The 19,876-nt window shown below is 37.5% G+C and overlaps 1 protein-coding gene across 1 annotated transcript in view; it reads right to left on the bottom strand.

Moving 5' to 3' along the window:
- TMEM131 (transmembrane protein 131) overlaps positions 1-19,876 on the bottom strand; it is a 235,913-nt gene that overhangs the window by 132,815 nt on the left and 83,222 nt on the right. The window contains exon 3 of the mRNA XM_027072610.2: positions 9,903-9,943. Coding sequence (XP_026928411.1) covers positions 9,903-9,943 — 41 coding nt within the window. The remainder of the gene's footprint in view (positions 1-9,902; positions 9,944-19,876) is intronic.

Here is a 19,876-nt window from a genome sequence, read left to right as displayed (position 1 = left end):
TGTTAAAAATGGAGTTATTGGTAACAACTCATGGTTTTGAATATACATAGATATAGAAAGAGATGTGTGTGTTTGTGCACACACACATAAACATTCCTAACTCTCACTAACAAGACCTAGAGACAACGACACCCCAGCAGCAATGAGTACACATAGCACACAGATCTTAGTTTGTAAATATCCTCCACTAAAATGAAGCAGAAGTCTCTGAATAAATAGGATATTCCAGGGCTTGGGCAGGAAAATTATGAGGTAAGCCTAGAACATCTTGATGTTTCAGAAAGTAAGGAAGAGTTCAATGAAAGGGGACATGTGAAAAGCATACAGAACAGACCCAAACATATATGGTCCATTGATTTTTAGTGACTGTGCTAAGGTAATTCAATGAGGAAAAGATAGTCTTTGCAAAAAATGGTGGTGAAATAACTGGATACCTACACCTGCAAAAATGAAGTTTGACCTTTACATCTTCCTTGCACTAGAATGTCAACTAATAAACACAGAAAGAATGATAAAGTTAAAAAAAAAATCACCAGAGCAGTAATTTCCAGGCAAGAATCACCAGTGAATGCTGTAACTAGTAAGAGTTTGATGCCAAACAGCATATTTACATGGTCTCAAGGTACTTTTTGGAGAGGTATTTATAAATTACAAAAGAAAAATCGAACAAAGAGACACCATGTACCTGCTGATAATCAGACGGACTGGGCAGGACACAAATTTAAGTGATATTCCTGCCAAAAACACATAATCTGAAATGAAACATGAGAAAACCCAAACTAGGATGGTGGCCACTACTTATAAAATGGCCACTACTTAAAAAAAAAATGTCAAGGACATAAAGAGACAAATCAATTGTTGCACATTAAAGTTGAGACTAAATAGACATGAAAATTAAATATGACCGATACGGACTTGAGGCTTGGACCAAAATTTATCTTCTTTTTAAAATAAAAATTGTCCCAATAATGGGACAACTGACAAAGTCTACAGATTAAAAAATACTATGTGTGTTAGTGTTAATATACTGATTTTGATATGTATACTTTGGTTTTATAAAATAATATCCCTCTTTATAAGAACTATACACTGAAGTTTTTAGGAGTAAAGGAGCAACATCTATAGCTGATTCTCAGAAAATTAATAAAAATGCTTACATATACATTATATGTATACATAGGACAAACAGGGGAAGGGAAGGAAGAAAAAGGAAGGAGAGAAGAGGTAGAGAGGCAGATTGTGAATGATAAGGCATATGTAAAATATTAAATAAAGTAGGAATCTAGGTCAAGGGTATATAGGAATCCTTTGTACTATTTTTGCATCGTTTCCCTAAACTAAAATTACTGCTGGGGTACCTGGGTGGCTCAGTCAGTTAAGCATCTGACTCTTGACTTTGGCTCAGGTCATGATCTCACAGTTCGGGGAATGGAGCCCCACACTGGACTCTGTGCTGACAGCATGGAGCTTGCTTGGGATTCTCTCTTTCCCTCTCTCTCTGCCCCTCCCCACCTCAAAATAAATAAACTAAAAAATGTTTAAAAAATAACTAAAATCACTGCAAAACAAAAGGTAAAAAATTAAATATAATTTGAAAAATAAAGTACATTTCTTATAGATGGCATATACTTGGATCTTTATTTTTTTAATAGAGTCTGAAAACTGGTATTGAAACCATTCACATTTATTATAATTTTTGATATACTTGATTTAAGGCTACCATCTTGCTATTTGTTTTCAATTTTTTCCATCTGCTTTTTATTCTTTTTGTCTTCTTCATCTGCCTTCTTTTAGATCAAGTATTCTTTTAGTATTCCACTCTGTCTCCATAACTGCTTTATTAGCTGTATCTCTTTGGGTTGTTTTTCTTTCCAAATGATTTTAATATATCTTCTAGTATTTGTTTCATCTTATCACAGTCTAAGTCCAAATAATATTATACTACTTTACATATATGTAAGAGCTTTACAACTCAATTACCCCTCCCTTGCCCTTTGTACTGTCATCATACGTGTAACATATACAAGTTATCAATCCCATAAAACACTGTAATTACTTTTGTTTTTAAAAGTCAGTTATCTCAAAACAATCTTTAATGAGAAAAAATGTCTTTTATATTTATCCACATATTTTCACCTTTTTGGTGATCTTCATTATTGTGCTTAGAGCTGTGTTTTCACCTGTAATGGTTACTACCTTCAGAATATAAAGAACTTCCCTAACACTTCTTATAGTGACAGTCTGCTGGCTGCACATGTTCTCAGCTTTTGTCTGGAAATGTATTTGTGGAGGATAATTCTGCTGGATATAATATCTTGGGGGTTGACAATTTTTTCTTTTGATATTTTTAAGATGCCATTTTGTTGATTTTGGGTTTGTACTGTCTTTGATGACAAGGCACCAGTCATTCTTCTCTTTAGTATCCCTACATGTAATTTATTTATTCCTGGCTGCCTTTCAATTTATCATTGGCTTTCAGCAATATGAATACTATGCGACTTGGTGTGGTTTTCTTTGTTACTTTTGCATTGGGTTTACTGAAGTTCTTCAACAGCCTTCCCCGCCCCCCCATTCCTTGGAACTCAACTATATGTGTGTTAAATTGCTTGCCATGGTATCACAGGTCACCAGGGGTTTGTTTATTCTTTTTCCAGTAATTTTTTCTTCCTGTGCTTCAGTTTGGGTTGTTTCCATCACTATGTCTTCAATTTCACTTTTTCTTTTTTTAATGTCATCTATGTTGCTGTAAGTGAAATTTTCTACTTCAGAAACTGTATTTTTCAGCTCCAGAGGTTCCATTTATTTTTTCATAATGTCCATTTTTCCTTATTCTCATGTTTTCCTTTAAATCACTGAACACATATAATAGATGTACTAAATTCCCTGTATGCTACTTCCATCATCTCTGTCATTTCTAGGTCTGTTTCTATTTTTTTTTCTTGATTATGGGTCATTTTATTGGTTTTCTACATCTTCAATAATCTTTAATAATGTACTGGATTCTATTACATTATTACTATTTTAAGTTACTTTCATTTCCATATGAATTTCAGAATTGGTTAGATTATAGGCAATCTCTACTGTGGGGATTTTGATCGGGATTGCATTGAAATATATAGATCAATTTGGGGAGAACTGACACCTTAATATTGAGTTTTCTTATTCATGAAGACAGTATTCTCTCTCCACTTATTTGTAGGTTTTCTTTAATTACTCTCAGTTAAGGTCAGAGTACAGGTCTTGCACATCTTTGGTCAGACTGATCCCTAGGCTCACAGGCTGCTAAATCTACCCAGAATAGTCCTTTGCCTAGGAAGCTGGGGCACAGGAGGCCTGTCACTCAGCTGCTGAGCACACTGAAAATGCTCTCCCAGGACACAGGGCTGTGTAGGAAAAAGGGACTGCTCTTTTCACCAGCTGCCCATTCTGATCATCCTTATTTGTGGGAATGGGGTAGAGGAGAGACAAACTTCACCTGATTACCACCAGCCACTCAAAATAAGCCTCTATAGCATGAAGCTTATGGAAAATGAGATCTGCCAGTGCTCGCTGGCGGCCAAACCCAACTGCAAATAACCATTCCATCCCAGTGAGCTGGGAGAGATGGGGAACATCCATTTGTCTGCTGAGCCCACTGAAATAGTTCTTAGCAAGGCAGAGCTGCAGGGTGATGGGTGCAGTCTCTAGCTTAAATACTATGGCTTCTCACTGCTCTTACCAAGTTTATATAGATTTTGTTGAATAAATATTTCTCAATTCATTGTAAGTCCTTTGATCAATCTCCAGATATTCTGTTTTTGCAGATTTTAATCATCTTAAGAAATGCTTCTTATGGGGAGAAGTCCCCAAGCTGCTCACACCACCATTCCAGAAATCTCAATTCTGTCACACTTGTATTTAAGGTGAGAGTAATATGATACTTTTAAAAAATAAGTGAAGTAAATTGGCCTACTCAAAGGAGCTTACCAACATCTGCAAATGCAAGATGCATTTAATGCAAAGCAAACCATACCTTTACTTAAGCTCACTTCTGATACGCTGACTTCCTATTATCAATTTACTACAGTCTTTAAGATTTATGCAAAGTAGTACTTTTTTTTTTTTTTGCATATATGTCACTTCATGTGCAGCTAAAAGCTCCAGAGTTAGAAAATAAAAGTACAAACCCAAATGAAATCTTAAAAAACAGCTTAAGGACATTCCCTTTAGCTTTTTCAAAAAATTTAAAAATTTAAAACTGCAAGTGTTAGCAGACTTTATCTGCCATTGAGATATTACCAAGTTTGGGATCTAACTAAATTTTCTAGAGCTTATGGTTAACTGTAGGCAACCAAAACAGTTGTACCCAGTAATAAGCAAATTATACAGTCATTAAAGAATCCCAACAACCCTTAATTTGGAAAATATTTTCCAGCCCAATATTTTGGCTTAATTCCCAGAGATACCAGAAAACATAAAGATTAGAAGACTGTGGTTCTTCTTATGAACATTAAGTGCGCACGCGCGTGCGCGCGCGTGTGCGCACACACACACATATATCCTTCTTACTAAGTTGTATATACTAACATTTTTCAGCTCTGATAACAATATTAACACTAGTGTTGCCCCAATGCAAGACTTCTGTACTAACTGTTCCTGTGTCTGAAATGCTCTTCCCTAAGACTTTCACCAGGTAAGCTTAAACATCATTTCAGAGAAACCTTCCTCAACATCCAAAGTTAAGAAGCAATGGAGTCCTGCCTATTCCAAATAAACTCTAGGTGAGTTTATTTATTTAGTGACTTACTGTCTGTTTCCCCATTGGAACACATGCTCTATACCAGCGCAGGAGTCTTGGACTATCTTGCCCATCCAGCACTGTAGCAGATTTAAAATACGTGCAAAGATTCTCTGATAACTCCCCTGGCCTTGGAGGTGACCTGTTATGAATGGAATATGGCAGAAGTGATAGTGTGACTCCAAGACTCAATTACAAAAGACACTGTGGCTTCCTCCTTGTTTCTCTTGCATCACCTGTTCTGGGGTCACCAGCTGTCATGATGCAGCAACACTTAAGCAAGCCTATGGAGGGTTCGACACGGTGAAGAACTAAGGCCTCCTGCCAACAGCCAGCAAAAACTAAGGCCTTTTGCAAGAGTTCTATGAATGAACCATCCTGAAGAGGATGTAGCACTCCCAGGCCTTCAGATGACTTACAGCTTTGGTTGATACTTTGATTGCCATGTCAGGAAGGATCCTGAGCCACAACTACTTTGCTAAGATGCTCCAAAATTCTTCACTCCCAGAAGCAAAAAGATAAATCATGTCTGCTGTTTGAAGCTGCCAGGTTTGGGGGTAGTTTATTATATTACACGGCCATAGATAACAGATACAATTACCGAGTCACCAGTTCTTATAACAAAGCCTAGCATACGCAAGGATCCCAGCAAATGTTTGCTGAATGACTGAGCAAATTATCAAATACCCACAACTTGTATTCATATAACATTTTAAAGTTTATAAACTACTGTTACCCAAGCAAATATTTTCATTTGATCCTCACAACAAATAATGCATAACCTTATATCATATATATATCAGGCAAAGAAAGAATCTTCCCCAGTTTACAAATGAAAGTCATGCTCAGAGCAGTTAGACAGTTGTTTTCAAGGTCACACAGCCGGTAAACAGAGAACTCAGGACTTCTGATGCCTAATCTTCCACCACAGGACTCCACAATCCTAGGAAAAGTCATCCATAAAGGATGGCCTCATGTCGCAAAATATTAAATCATTACTGGTACTTGTTATAATATTGTGGTGTTCAACTCAAATAAACACTGATGGAACACTATATGCACATTCTCCACCATTGTATCATAAAGGCAGCACATGCTTTCACTTTTAAACAAAGTATTATTATGTAATTGATAACTGTATTAAAACAAATTAGAAAGCATGAGCTGGAACATAGGAGAGGAATAGAAAAAAAGAGTATTCTGGAAAATTCTGTTTTCCGTGGTTTTACTTCCCACAATCCTGAGGTCGTGAAAGCAGTAGTTCATTCCCCTGCAGTGTCCTGAAAGCCCTTGGAGCCAAGCCTGCCCCCCAACACTAATGCAGATGATAATGGTGTGTGGTGAGGGAGAGGAGGGAGAAGAAGAGGCAGGAGAGGAAGAAATGGTAGCCAGAGGCTAGCATCTACCGTTGTACTGCCATACAATGCACTAGCTACAGAATCATTTGATTAGCTGATCTTTTCATGATACAAATTTCCCTGGGGCAGGTTAAATTCCACTTACAGAATGAGAGTTTTGACTCAAGAGATCATGTACAAGCAATGTGGGAAAGGATGGGGCTGAATCTACTGGCTAACTGAAAAAGCCAGAGAGCAGGTAGCATGTGGATTGTAAAACTGGGGAAGAGAAAAAGTGAGAAATTGATGCAGAAATGACTACACAAGGTCAAAAGACAAAGGGTCCCTCCCAGCAATCTCTAAAGCTCAGTGGACACTGACCATGTCCCTGAGGAGAGAATGGTGGACGTGGCACACTCCAGAGATGGAGACAAGTCTCTGGAGTCAGAAGCTATGACCTCAGCTATGACCTGGGCCTGATGCAAGTGAGGCACATGCGTGTACCTTATGTACCTTGATCCCTGCAATTAAACCCATTATAAACATCCTTCTCAAGCGTGCTGCTTTCTTCCACAAAGTAGGCTGTGTTTTGTCACTTCAACACCTATGCTTTATGACCTCATCAGAACGGGTGTCTTCAGTGCCCTTCAAAGATGCCTGCAGGCAGGGGCTGTGTGCATAGTCCCCGCACTGAGCAGATACTTTCAGAAACTCCCAGGAATGAATACTGGCTAAAAAAGAAAATCCAGGGAATACTGAAGGATTCCATACTTGCTATGCAAAGAGAGTGAATGCAACATGGGGCTGGCAAGATGATGAACTTTAATGAAACTCTGCCACTTTACCCATCAGCATATCCTTCGGTTCTAAGGGTCTCAGCTTCCTCGTCTGTTAAACGAGGGGCTCAAGAAGACCATCTAATAGGGTCTTCTGTACTTAGAATACTTAATCATATAACTTTCATTTTACTCAAGTTTTCAAACCCAAATGCTGGCACTTTTATAGAATAGTTTGTTTTTAAACTGAAAACAAATCACAATTTCTGTTGTTCTACAACTACACATTTTATTTACAACGTCTGTTGTTATACAACTGCACAATTTTGTATTTTCAGTCACATTTTATTTTACATACGCATGTTCATTAAAGTTATTCTTACTTAGAGAGAGCTCTGGCAGTGTTTAATTTGTGCAGCACTAAGTCACATATTTTAAAAAATGGCTAAATCCCTTCAATGTGGAAGCTATGTTCTAATGATCACATCCCTGGTATGTATGGAGACAGTACTTGCTTTTCCATGTCACAAATGTTTTAAAATGACTTATTAAACGTGATTCATAAACCCTGTTCTTTAGTTTAGTTTTTAGTTAGTTGATATAAGGCTCAAAATATAAATTCAGACCTGTATGTTGTTATGGACTGAATTGTTATCCCCCACCCCAATTCATATGCTGAAGCCCTAACCTCCAATATGAAAATCTTGAGAGGTATTTCGTTTAGAGAAGGCCACAAAAGTGAGGCCCTTATGATGGCATTAGTGCCTTCAAAACAAATGACACCAGAGAGCCTGCTTCCATTCTCTCTCTTTGCCATCTGAGGATAAAGGGAGACAGTAGCCATCTTGTAAGCCAAGAATAGAGCCCTCACTAGGGAACCAAATCTGCTGGCATCTTGATCTTGGACTTCCAGGCCTCCAAAACTGTGAGAAATAAAAGTTGTTTAAGCCACTCAGTCTATGTGGTATTTTGTTACAGCAGTCTGAACTAAAACATATGTTTAGTACCTAATCCAGTTTCAAACCCATAGGGTATGCATACCAGTTTGAATCAAGTGTTTATCCAGTTCATGATCTTGGTCAAAACAAAAGTGTGACAGTTTTAAAACATGTCTGCAAATCATCTGATATTCCTGCTATAGATAAGTGGGGGGTCATTCCCCTCACCTTATCCCTCACCCCCATGTCTCTCCACTTCCGCCATGTCTTGAATCAAGAACCACCTAAATGACTGAACAACAGCATCTGACAGAGGTAACACTATGACTTCAGAAGGCAGGTTGAAAAAACAAAAGTGGGTTCTCTGTGAGATGTTCTCTTTTGAAATCCAGTTATAATCCTGTGAGGGAGCCCAAACAAGCCTTTGTGAAAAGACCAGGCAGAAGGGCCCACATGTAGGCATTCTAGGTGACAGCCCAGCTGAGGTCCCAGGTAACAAGCTAGCATCATTATGCAAGTGAACAGGCCTCTATCTCTGGAGTCTCCCCAGCAGAGGCCCCAGTCATCATGGAGCAGAGACAAGCTATCTTTGCTGTGTTCTTTCTGTCTCAACTCTTCACAGAGTCTGACAGCATAATAATATGATTGCTTTACGCTAGTAAGTTTGGGTAGTTTGTTAGGCAGATGTAGATCATAGGTAAGTGGAACATGAGATCAGAATATAATTATGTATTGATGTAAATTCTTCATTATATTAGGAAAATACCTTAAAGCCAAATCTTGATCATGGATGAATAACATCATCTTCATAAATGTAGCCAATATAGTTTCATAGCTAATTTCCTAACTGCTGCAATAAAGTATCATGGAAGAAGCCTAAGATAACAGGCATGCTTTTCTTCCCACCAGTTTAGCTCTAAATGAGTCAGAGTCTAGGTTCTTAGATAGCCCAGCCAAGTCTAGCATCAGGCTAGATGTGAAGTAGTCCAGAAACAATCCATCCTTGTGCCAAAGATATTTGGGAAGGGGTAGAGGGATGGAAGAGTGGCATTATGCTATATAATCATAAGAGCAGAGAAGTCTACATCTTACTGTAGGCAGTGGGTGTATCCTTTGGTCAGGGTTCATGGGTAGAGCCCGTCCCAACAGGGCATATATAAAATTAGGGAGATGGACAAAAATGGGGAAATAGGGCCACGTTATTGCAGATATGAAAGAGTGAAAAGAACAAAACCAGTGAATACTGAAGGAGTTTCATTTTGGTATTTATGAAGTTAAACTTATATAGTCTTAATATGTGCTATATCTCTCTCAAAATAAAGTTCTTTGCTGATGCAATCTGCACTTCACTAGCCCTAAGGACATTCAAGGTTATCTAATTCACAGATAGCTCACGTTGTCCTTTAAAAACCAGGTGCAGAACCTCTGGCCTGGAAAGGTTATGAGGATAGTAACTTTCTTTTACATTGTCTAATAGATGTGAAAAGCTACCAAAAGACCAAAGAATTCAGATGTGAGGAAGACATCTTCAAATTCACAAGCATGTACATATTTTCATAAAACCTTAGGGTAAAATAACTCCCTTGTTTGTTATCATAGAGGAACTGGGTTCAAAAGTGTTCTCTTTCAGTCACAAGACTCAGTTTCACTGCTCTGAGTTCCTCCTCCGGGGGCCTGCAGGCAGACACCCTGTAACAACTGAGGGTAGAAAGGGTCGGTCCATGAAAGACAGCAATAGCCACAAGAAGTCACCAGGGACTTACAAAGCTGATCCTCTAAGAAGCAAGGGGGCGTTTCACCCCTCACTGAGGGTAACACTGTTTCATATACAAGGAAGAGAAAGGCTACGCAGTATATCACCTGCAAATCCAGATTTAAACCTGGTTTGCCATACACAGTACTTGAAATAACATGATATAATGTGATTTATAAGTTGCTTTTGCTTCTTCACCAAAAAAGTTGGTGCAAGAGAAGGACAGCATTGCTGGAATCCCCCAAAAAGAACTGAAGTTATGTTATTATCTTATCAAATACATAAAATTTTATACATTATATATATATATTCCTTCCTTACCTTTTCTGTTGATACGAACTGAGTCCAAGTGTTGTCTCAGTCTGTAAAAGGAAGAAAACCATGACAATACTGAAAACAAATCTTTATATTACAGACATAGAGAACATCCAAAATATACCATAGTTTCAACTTTGATCTTATACTCACTCAGATTTCCAGGTTAAACCTGATCCCTAAATCATATGAAATGATTTGCCACATTATGTAATTCAAACGAGAGAATAATTTGGGATTAGATTTTAAACACACATGGAAATAATACAATGTAATGTGATTGATTTTTAAAAGCTTGACCAACCAATATATCCTGTGAAAAAAGCCCTGTCTATAATCACTTTGTGAGGTTACTTGTGCCTCTCACTGCTCTCTGCTTACCAGCTATGTCATGGGTGCTGGGGTATCACGGTTCCTGTCATCAGGGAACTGAAGGTTGTGGGGGCAGAGGTAGGAGGAGACAGTCTTTTAAAACTAAATAAATATGAAAGAACTACGAAAATATTGGAAAGGTTGTTGTGAAAGAGCACAAATAGGTGATGTGCTTCAGTATGTCATGAGGAAAGGCCTGTGTGAAGAGATCATATTTATGTTAAATGTGATAAAGTGTAAAAAAGAGCTGTGTGTGGAAGCAGGGCTGTGTGGTAGTGGAGAAAACAACATGCACAGAAGTCCTACTTGAGGAGAGAGCCTGGATGTTGAAGAAACAGATAGTAGGTCAAATTGGATGGAGCTGGGCTGGGCAGGGGTCAGACCATGCTGTGTCCTGGTAAGAAGTCATGGTAAATTTGGAACATGTTCTATCCTAAATGCAGTACAAGGGGTCTGTCGGAGTAAGAGAGACAGAGACAGACATGGTCTGATTTAAGTTTTAAAGATACTATTCTGGCTGCAGTGTAGAGAGGATAAAGGGGAAGACAAGAGAGAAAGCAAGAAGTTGGTAGGCAATTGATGAAGATAGGTTCTTAATAATGATATGTGAGAAAATGCCAAAATCCTAAGGAATACTGTCAGTGAACTTATTCCAAAAGGAGTTACCTTCTATGTTATAACTAGAAAAAGCAGAATTGTGGCGTTATTTTTCCCATTAATACGTATTCTTCTGAAATGGTATTTTGAAAAATGTATACAGGGGAAATATGGTAGATGTGGGAAAACGTCTTTATTGTTTGAAAGTGAAAGCTCAGGTGCAGGTGAAGTGTCAGGATGTCTGTAATTTTCTTTAAATTCTGTAATTTTCTTTGAATTTCTTTAAATTGTTTCAGGATTATGACTTGCATGTGCATGGAAGTATGTGTGTATAATAAAGGAAATATGGCAAAATGTTAATAACCGTTGCAGCAGTAGGTAATTCATTCTCATCTCTTCTATCTCCTGTGCTTAAAAATATGTCTAACTTTTCAGGATGCCTGGCTGGCTCAATTAGTTGAGCATCCAACTCCTGATTTCATGGTTCATGAAATCGAGCTCCGTGTTGGGCTCTGCATTGACAGCACGGAGCGTCCTTGGCATTTTCTCTCTCTCCCTCTCTCTCTGCCCCTCCCCCACTTGTGCACACACTCTCTCTCAAATAAGTAAACTTTATGTATGTTTAACTTTGCGTTATGAAGATTTTAATGATGGGAGCAAACCACATATCTGGTAAAGGGTTAATATACAAATACATAAAGAACCATTACAATTCAACTTTGCTACTGATAAACAGCAAACAAACAAACATGATTAAAAAATGGTGGACAACTTGATAGACCTTTCCCCAAAGAACATATACAAATGGCTAACAGGCCCATGAAAAGATGCTCAACATCACTAATCATTAAGGAAATGCAAATCAAAACTACAATAAGATACCACTTCACTCTCGTCAGGATAGCTACTATCAAAAAACCAGAAAATAACAGATGCTGGTAAGGCTGTAGAGATATCAGTACCCTATGCACTACTAATGGGAATGCAAAATGTGGTGTTGTGATGGAAAATGGTACGGTGGTTCCTCAAAAAATTAAACACAGAATTACCACATGATCCAGCAATGCCACTTCTGGGCATATACCCCAAAGAACTGAAAGCAGAAAGCAGGGAATCAAACAAATATGTGGACATCCATGTATATAGCAGCATTGTCCGCAATAAAGTTGGAAGAAATCCAAGTATCTACCAATGGATAAACGGACAAAATGTGGTTTATATGTACAATAGAACATTATTCAATCTTAAGAAAAACGAAGGAAATTCTGACATATGCTACAACATGGATGAACCTTGAAGACAAAGTCAACACTTACGCTAAGTTAAATAAATCAGTCACAAAAGGACAAATACTACATGATCCTATTTATATGAGGTACTTAGAGAAGTCAAATAGAGATAGAAAGTAGAATGGTGGTTGTCAAGAGTTAGGGTGAAGGGAATGAGGAGTTACTGTTTATTGAGTACAGAGTAGTTAAAGTTTGGGATGATGAAAAAGTTCTGGAGCAGGATGGTAGTGATACAAAATCAAATATGAATGTACTCAGTATCACTGAACTACACAATTAAAATAGTTAAAATTATAATTTTTATGTTATGCATATTTTGCTACAATTAAAAAAAAAGCTATAGTAATGAAGACATTGTGGTACTGCCATTAAGATATACAAATAGATCAATGGAACTGGAGAAAGGCCAAAAATGAACTCATAGATTTACAGACATTTGATTTTCAACAAAGGCATCAATGCAGTTCAATGGAGAAACATGTATCTTTTTAGCAAATGGTGCTGGAACAACTGGACAAACTTATGTAAGGGAAAATAAGCCTTTATCCTTATGTTATACCATGTATTCAATTACTTTTATACAGATCATAGATCTAAGCATAAAAATTAAAATCATACAGCTTCAACAAGAAAACACAGGAGATTATCTTTGCAATCTTGGAAACAAAGATTTCATGAACAGGACAAAAAGACACTAACTGTAAAAGGAAAAAACTGATATACTGAACTTCATCAAAAATTTTAAGATGCTCACCAAATGACATTGTTATGAAAATGAAAAGGCAAACCATATGCTGAGAGAAAATATTTGCAAATCACATATTTGATGAAAGACTTGTATAATAAACATATAAAGAACTTGTGAATCTGAATAAAGGCCACACAATTTTTAAAAATAAGCAATTATACAAATTTCAGTTAAGTGCATGAAAAGATGCTCAGTATGTTATTAAGGAAAAGCAAATTTAAATTGTAATGATATACTATACACCTATTACAATGTCCAAAACTGAAAATATAACAAGAGTTGGTGAGAATGTGAAACAACTAGAATTTCCTTACACTGCCAGTGAGAATGTAAAATAAACCACCACTCTAGAAGAAGCTTGGTGATTAAAAAAAAAGTTTTTTTAAAGTTTATTTATTTTTGAGAGAGAGGGAGAGACATACACACACACAAAGTGTGAGCAGGGGGAGGAGCAGAGAGAGAGGGAATACAGAATCCAAAGCAGACTCCAGGCTCTGAGCTGTCAGCACAGAGCCTGAATGCGGGGCTTGTACTCATGAACAGTGAGATCAGATCTGAGCCAAAGCCAGACACTTAACCGACTGTGCCACCCAGATGCCCCGAAACTTGGCAATTTTTTACAAAGTTAAACATATGATGATGCCACTCAACTCCTAGATATTTGCCCAAGGGAAACACAAGAAAAACACTTATACATGAATGGTTACAGCAGCTTTATGTTTATAGCATGTTGATAGCAGGTCAATACTAGTATAATCCAAATTTCCATCAACAGGTGAATGGATAAATGAAGTGTGGTATATCTATACAACGGAATACTACTCAGCAATAAAAAGAATAAAGACTGGGAACCTTTTTTCTTAAACATTTATTGTTTTACAATAAATATATTATTTTTAAAAGAGCAGAAAGTAACATTTGAGGAAAAAAAAGAATAAACTGATGATACACACAACATGGATGAATCTCAAAACAATTATGTGGAGTCTGAGCAGCCCCCCCCCCAAAGTACATTCTGTGTGACTGCATTTATATAAAATAGTTTACAATATAAATTGATAGTGACAGCAGATCAGTGATTGCCTAGAGACAGAGGTAAGGATGGACAGATTACCAAGGGATACAAGTAAACTTTTGGGTGTGATGGATAGGTTCGTTATCTTGATTGCAGGGATGGTTTCACAAGCGTATAAATATTCAAACTCTTCAAACTGTACATTTTAAATATGTACAGGTTATTGTCTGTCATTCATACCTTAATAAAGAACGTAACCTAAGAATTCTAGAACATGCAAAACTCTGTGGTTCTCATGTGAAGTTGACCGAAAGGGAACTCAGAAAGTTTATCACCCATGTACACTTTCTTAAGGGGGAAAAATCTTCATGAAGACAATCTGGCCAACAAGATTACTCATGAAGAATTGCAAATGAGGAAGCTGTCTTGTGAAAGATAGGCAGATGGTCACGGTAAAGGAACTGTGGAAATAAGATTAGAAAAGCAGAAAGTAAATGTTGTTTTTGAAGTATAAGCCACAAAATAGAAAAATCATTTAATTATAATAAAGAATAAAAATCTCAGTACATGCCAACAAAACACCCTAAGTATTGAGAGAAAGTAAAAAATCACAATAGACACTATTTTGCTTTTGAAATAATTTGAGAAATAATAGGTTAAACATAATTTAAATGTGTATCTGAAAGTTAAGCCCCTAAATCAAGAGAGAGAAAAAAAAACAAAAAAGGAAACATAAAAATTGGATGCAGTAAACACATATACAGTATGATTAAAGGAGATAAACTCATCTAGTTAAAAAAGACAAAAGGATTGTGTTAGAATACCAAAGCCCAACTGTAAACTGTAAATACCTAATACAAAATGATGCAGAAATGTTGACAAACAATGGGCAAAAATAGGGTAAATGTCCTTATACCCCAAAAAGGGGAAAAGGGAAAAAAGCACACAGAGAAGGGTTACAATATTAATAATCTTACAATGAAAAGATTTGTTGAGTTTGTGGGTTTTTTTTATGCTTTTTGTGTCAGAAAATATTTATTCCACTCTCATGCTTGAATGACAGCAGTTGGGTATATAATTTGAGATTCAAAATCATTTCTATCAGAATTTTTACGTCATTTCTCCATACTGTTTTAGCTTCCAGTGTTACTGGTTTTGTGTGCGTGCGTGCGTGTGTGTGTGTGTGTGTGTGTTCAGTTTCAAGTTAGTTAACATATAGGATAGTATTGGTTTTAGGAGAATTTAGGGATTCATCATTTACATACAACAACCAGTGCTCATCCCAACAAGTGCCCTCCTTAATGCCCATCACCCTATTTAACCCATCCCTCTACCACCTCCTTTCCAGCAACCCTCAGTTTGTTCTCTGTATTTAAGAGTCTCTTATAGTTTGCCTCCCTCTTTTTTTTTAATGTTTATTTTTATTTTTGAGAGAGAGAGAGAGAATGAACACAAGCAGGGGAGGGGCAGAGAGAGTGGGAAACACAAGATCCAAAGCAGGCTCCAGGCTCTGAGCTATCAGCACAGAGACCGATGTGGGGTTCGAGATCACAAACCATGAAATCATGACCTGAGCCAAAGTTGGACTCTTAACTGACTGGGCCACCCAGGCACCCCTCCCTCTCTGTGTTTAATTTATATTTTCTGGGTGGGCAATGTGGTCAAACAGCTTTCAATGTCTTCTCTGCCATCTGTATGTTCTTTTCAGTAAAATGTGTGGTCATGTCCTTTGCTGAGTCCATCTGGATTTTTTTTTATTGAATTTTGAGAGTTCCTTATATATTCTAAAAACGAGGTCCTTTATCAGATACATGGTTTGCAAGTATTTTCTTAGCCTATAGTCTGGCTTTTAATTTCTTCACGTGGCCTTTTGCAGAGCAAGCTTTTAATTTATCAGCTTTTCCTTTACATATTGTACTTTGGTGTCTTTGGTGTCAAGAACTCTGCATAGCCCTATATCCTGAAACTTTTCTCCAATTTTTTTTCCTTAAAGTTTTATAGTTTTATGTTTTATATTTAAATCTACAATCAGTTTTGAGCTAATTTCTGTATACAGGGTATGAGGGCTGTCTGTATATTTAATACTATATAAATATTTTTTAGTGTTCTTTGATCCTAGTTTTTAAGGCTATTTTTAAGCCAGTTATTTAACTTTTTTTGTACTATTTATTTTTAAAACAGAAGGTAGGAAATGGTAATGTGAAGAGAGTACAGAGTCAAAAATGGACATGAGATGGAGAGCAGACAGTTCTGAGAAGACTTAGAATTTGAAGTAAAAAAACACAAAGAAGCAGCTCTGCTTGCCCTAGCCAAGCAACCATGGGAAATCTGTCAGGAGACTTTCTGTCAACTGTGAAGAGCTGCACAGATGTTAGCCTCTGATGAAGGCCTTCCTGTGTCCCATGCATGTCCCCAGCTCCAGCAACAGGTAACTGACTTGACATGATGAGAAACAGCTGCTCTGGGCATAAACTTAGTTGTTTATATTGTAAAATGAGAAACCAAAGCTATGTTTGCAGTGAAAATCATAGAAAGGAAACAAATCAAAGTATTAACTTGTATTACATTTGGTACTGGGATACAAGCATAAAACCCCAAGCCCCACTCTAGAGCATGGTGGTTCAGAATGTAGGCTTTAGAGTCCAAAAGCTTCGTTTTGAATTCTAGCTTTACCACTTACAAGGCACTTACTAGGTTAAGTTACTTAAACTCTCTATACTTTAATATGCCTCCTGGTAAATGATCATAAAATTAATGACTAACTCATGTATTTAAGAATTTAAAAGAGTGCCTGGCACTCCACAATATCCAGTAAATATTACCTGTAGTTATTTATTATTTTTCCAAATCTTCCATATTTTCTACAAGAATATATTTCTTTTATGAAAGAACTACTTTACAAAAAAAGATGAGTACTTTTATAATTCTGTATACATCCAAATCACAGTTCCTTCTCCCTTTATCTTAAGAAAAGAGTAAGGCCATTCCCAAGAAAATTTAGAACAGAGGCTGATAATCTTACAGTCCACAAGCCAAATCTAGCCTGCCACCAGTTTTTTGTTTTTCCCTTTTATTATTATAGTAAAATACACATAATGTAAAACTTAACCATCTTAACTATTTTTAACGGTATAACAGTTCAGTGGTATTATTCATAGTGTGTGACGTTACTACCATGTATCTCTAAAAACCCTTTCATCTTGGAAAGCTGAAACTCTATACCCAATAAAACAACTTTCCATTCCCTCCTCCTTCCAGCCCTGGCAAGCATCATGCTACTTTCTGTGTTTACATTTTGACTAGTCTAAGTACTTCATATAAGTAGAACCATACAGGATTTATCTTTTTGTAACTGACTTATTTCACTTAGTGTATGTCCTGAAGGTTCATCCATGTTGTACCATATGTTGACCTTTCCTACCTGTTTAGTGTTCTACTGTATGTAAAAAGTGGTCTATTGTAAACTTCATTTTGTTTATCCATATATCTTTCAACGGACCCTTGAGTTGCTTCCATGCTTTGACATGGTATATAATCCTTTTAATATGCTGCTACATTCAGTTTGCTAATCTTTTGTTGAGGACTTTGTATCAATATTCATATAGGATATTGATCTGTACTTTTCCTTTCTTGTAGTGCACTGGCTTTGGTATCAGAGTAATGCTGGTGTCATAAAATGAGTTAGGAAATGTTCCCTTCCTCCTAAATTTTTTGGAAAAGTTTGAGAAGGATTGGCAGTTTTTCAAATGTTTCGTGGAATTCACCAAATGAAGCCATTAGGTATAGGGTTTTCTTCTTTGGGAGATTTTTGATTACTGATTGAATCTTCTTACTTTTTATAGGTCTATTCAGATTTTTTAAAATTTCTTTATGATTTAATCTTGGTATGTTTCTTAGAATTTGTCCATTTAATTGAGGCTACCCAATTTGGTGGTGTACAATTGCTCATGGTACTCTCCTATAATCCTTTTTATTTCTGTACAATCAATAGTAACATCCCCAATTTCATCTCTGAGTTTAATAGTTTGGTCTTCTTTCATTCTTAATCCACATAGATAAGACTTTGTCAATTTTGTTGATATTTTCACAGAACCAAATTTTGGTTTCATTTATTTTCCCTATTTTTCCTATTCTCTAGTTCATTTATCTCTGTTCTTATCTTTATTACTTTCTTCCTTTTGCTAGCTTTGGGTTTAGTTTGTTCTTATTTTTCTAATTCCTTAAATTATAAAGTTAGGTTACTGATTTGAGATTGTTTGGGGTTTTTATTTTTATTTTTTTAGGTAGGCTTCATGTCCAGTGCAGAGCCCAATGCAAGGCTAGAACTCAAAACCTTGAGACCAAGACCTGAGCTGAGATTAAGAGGTGAACGCTTAAATGACTGAGCCACCCAAGTGCCCGTTTTGTTTTTTAACATAAGCATTTACAGCTATAAATTTCCTTCTTACCACAGCTTTTAGTGTGTCACGAGTTTCTGGTGTGCTGCATTTTCATTTTCATTTATCTATCTATATTTTCTAACTTCCCTTGTGTAATTTCCACAAATTTCTGAATTTTTCAGTTTTCCTTCTGTTCATCTTGTGGTTGGAGAAGAAACTTTGTATGATATCTATCTTACAAACACTTCAAGCACATTCTTCAATAGTCTTCAATAGACTTCTGGGAAGAGTAGGAGGATCCTAACTAAGCTCACCTCTTTCCCACAGACACACCTAGGTAATAGCCACATCAGTGCAACTAACCCAGAAAATGATGTGGGCTGGGAAAACAGACTTGCCACAGTTCACTGTAGAGAAGAGGCCTACTGAAAAGAGTGGGAAGGGCAGAAACATGGTTGGGAATCAATCTCCTAGCGAGTCTAACCACAAGCAGGAGGGAGGGACACAACAAGCAGGGAGTAATGATAGAAGCAACTATACACCATGCACCCCAGACAGGAGGACCTACCCTAAGAAGATGAGATCTCATAACATTTGGCTTAGAAAACCAATGGGCCTTAACTTTGCAAGTTTTACAATCAGTGGAGCTTAACTCAGTAACTCTGGGTACTTTACAAACTCTAGGTCTGGGAGAACTAGAGGCCATTAGGTAACTGAGTCCCTTCCTTTAAAGAGACAACATGACAATTCCATGGAAGTACATCATAGAAGCAGCAGTCTGAAAAGTGCCTGGGGGTGTATGTGAAGGTGATTTATTTACTAAAATCAGAACATGTGCTGGAGGGGAAGGAATCTTTAGGAAACTCCTTAAGAACAAAAGATCTGGTGGGTACCATCCCCCGCCCCCTCACATAGCTAGACACTTGTGGGAGCCAGTGAAAACAGCCTATTTGCTAAGACGGCAACACCACACACCAGCATTCTCCTGCAGATCTGCCCCGTCCAACCTGCCCCACTCAGTAGAAGTCCCTCCAAAGTGGCTCCTGCTGTCACTTCTTGCAAGCAGTCCTGGCAGGGACCAGTACCACTCCAAAGTAACTCCTCCTCTGGGGAGAGGGGAAGATAACCACACACACCAGTCTGACTACAGCCCCGGCAGATGAACTGGGGGTAGACATCTGATCTGACTGCTGGCCCTGTCCACCAATAAAAACCTCTCGGGGGGCACCACAGAGAGAGAGCTCTGAAGTTCCATGCAACTGCAGCCTAGGCAAACTGGAGGAGGGCAGGCATCTGGTCTGACCACTAGATATCACCTAACTACAAGTGCAAGGCAACCCCAGACTGGCTCCTTAACAGCACAGGGACCAAACTGTACCCCAAACAGGTAAAGTGGACAACAGCAGCTAACTGGACTGAAAACAAATGCTGCTCAGCCACAACAGCAGGACACACACAACCCACATAGGGGACACCCCTGAAGTGTATGGTTCTGGTGAACGTGGGTCACTGCACTACAGGGCACCACAGGTGCTCTTCTCAAGGCCACTACTTTCAAGATCAGGAGATAGGGTAGATTT

Source organism: Acinonyx jubatus, chromosome A3 (genome assembly GCF_027475565.1).
Source record: "Acinonyx jubatus isolate Ajub_Pintada_27869175 chromosome A3, VMU_Ajub_asm_v1.0, whole genome shotgun sequence".
NCBI lineage: Eukaryota > Metazoa > Chordata > Mammalia > Carnivora > Felidae > Acinonyx > Acinonyx jubatus.
The sequence above is the reverse complement of the archived record's forward strand: the minus strand, read 5'-3'. Positions and strand labels throughout refer to the sequence as shown.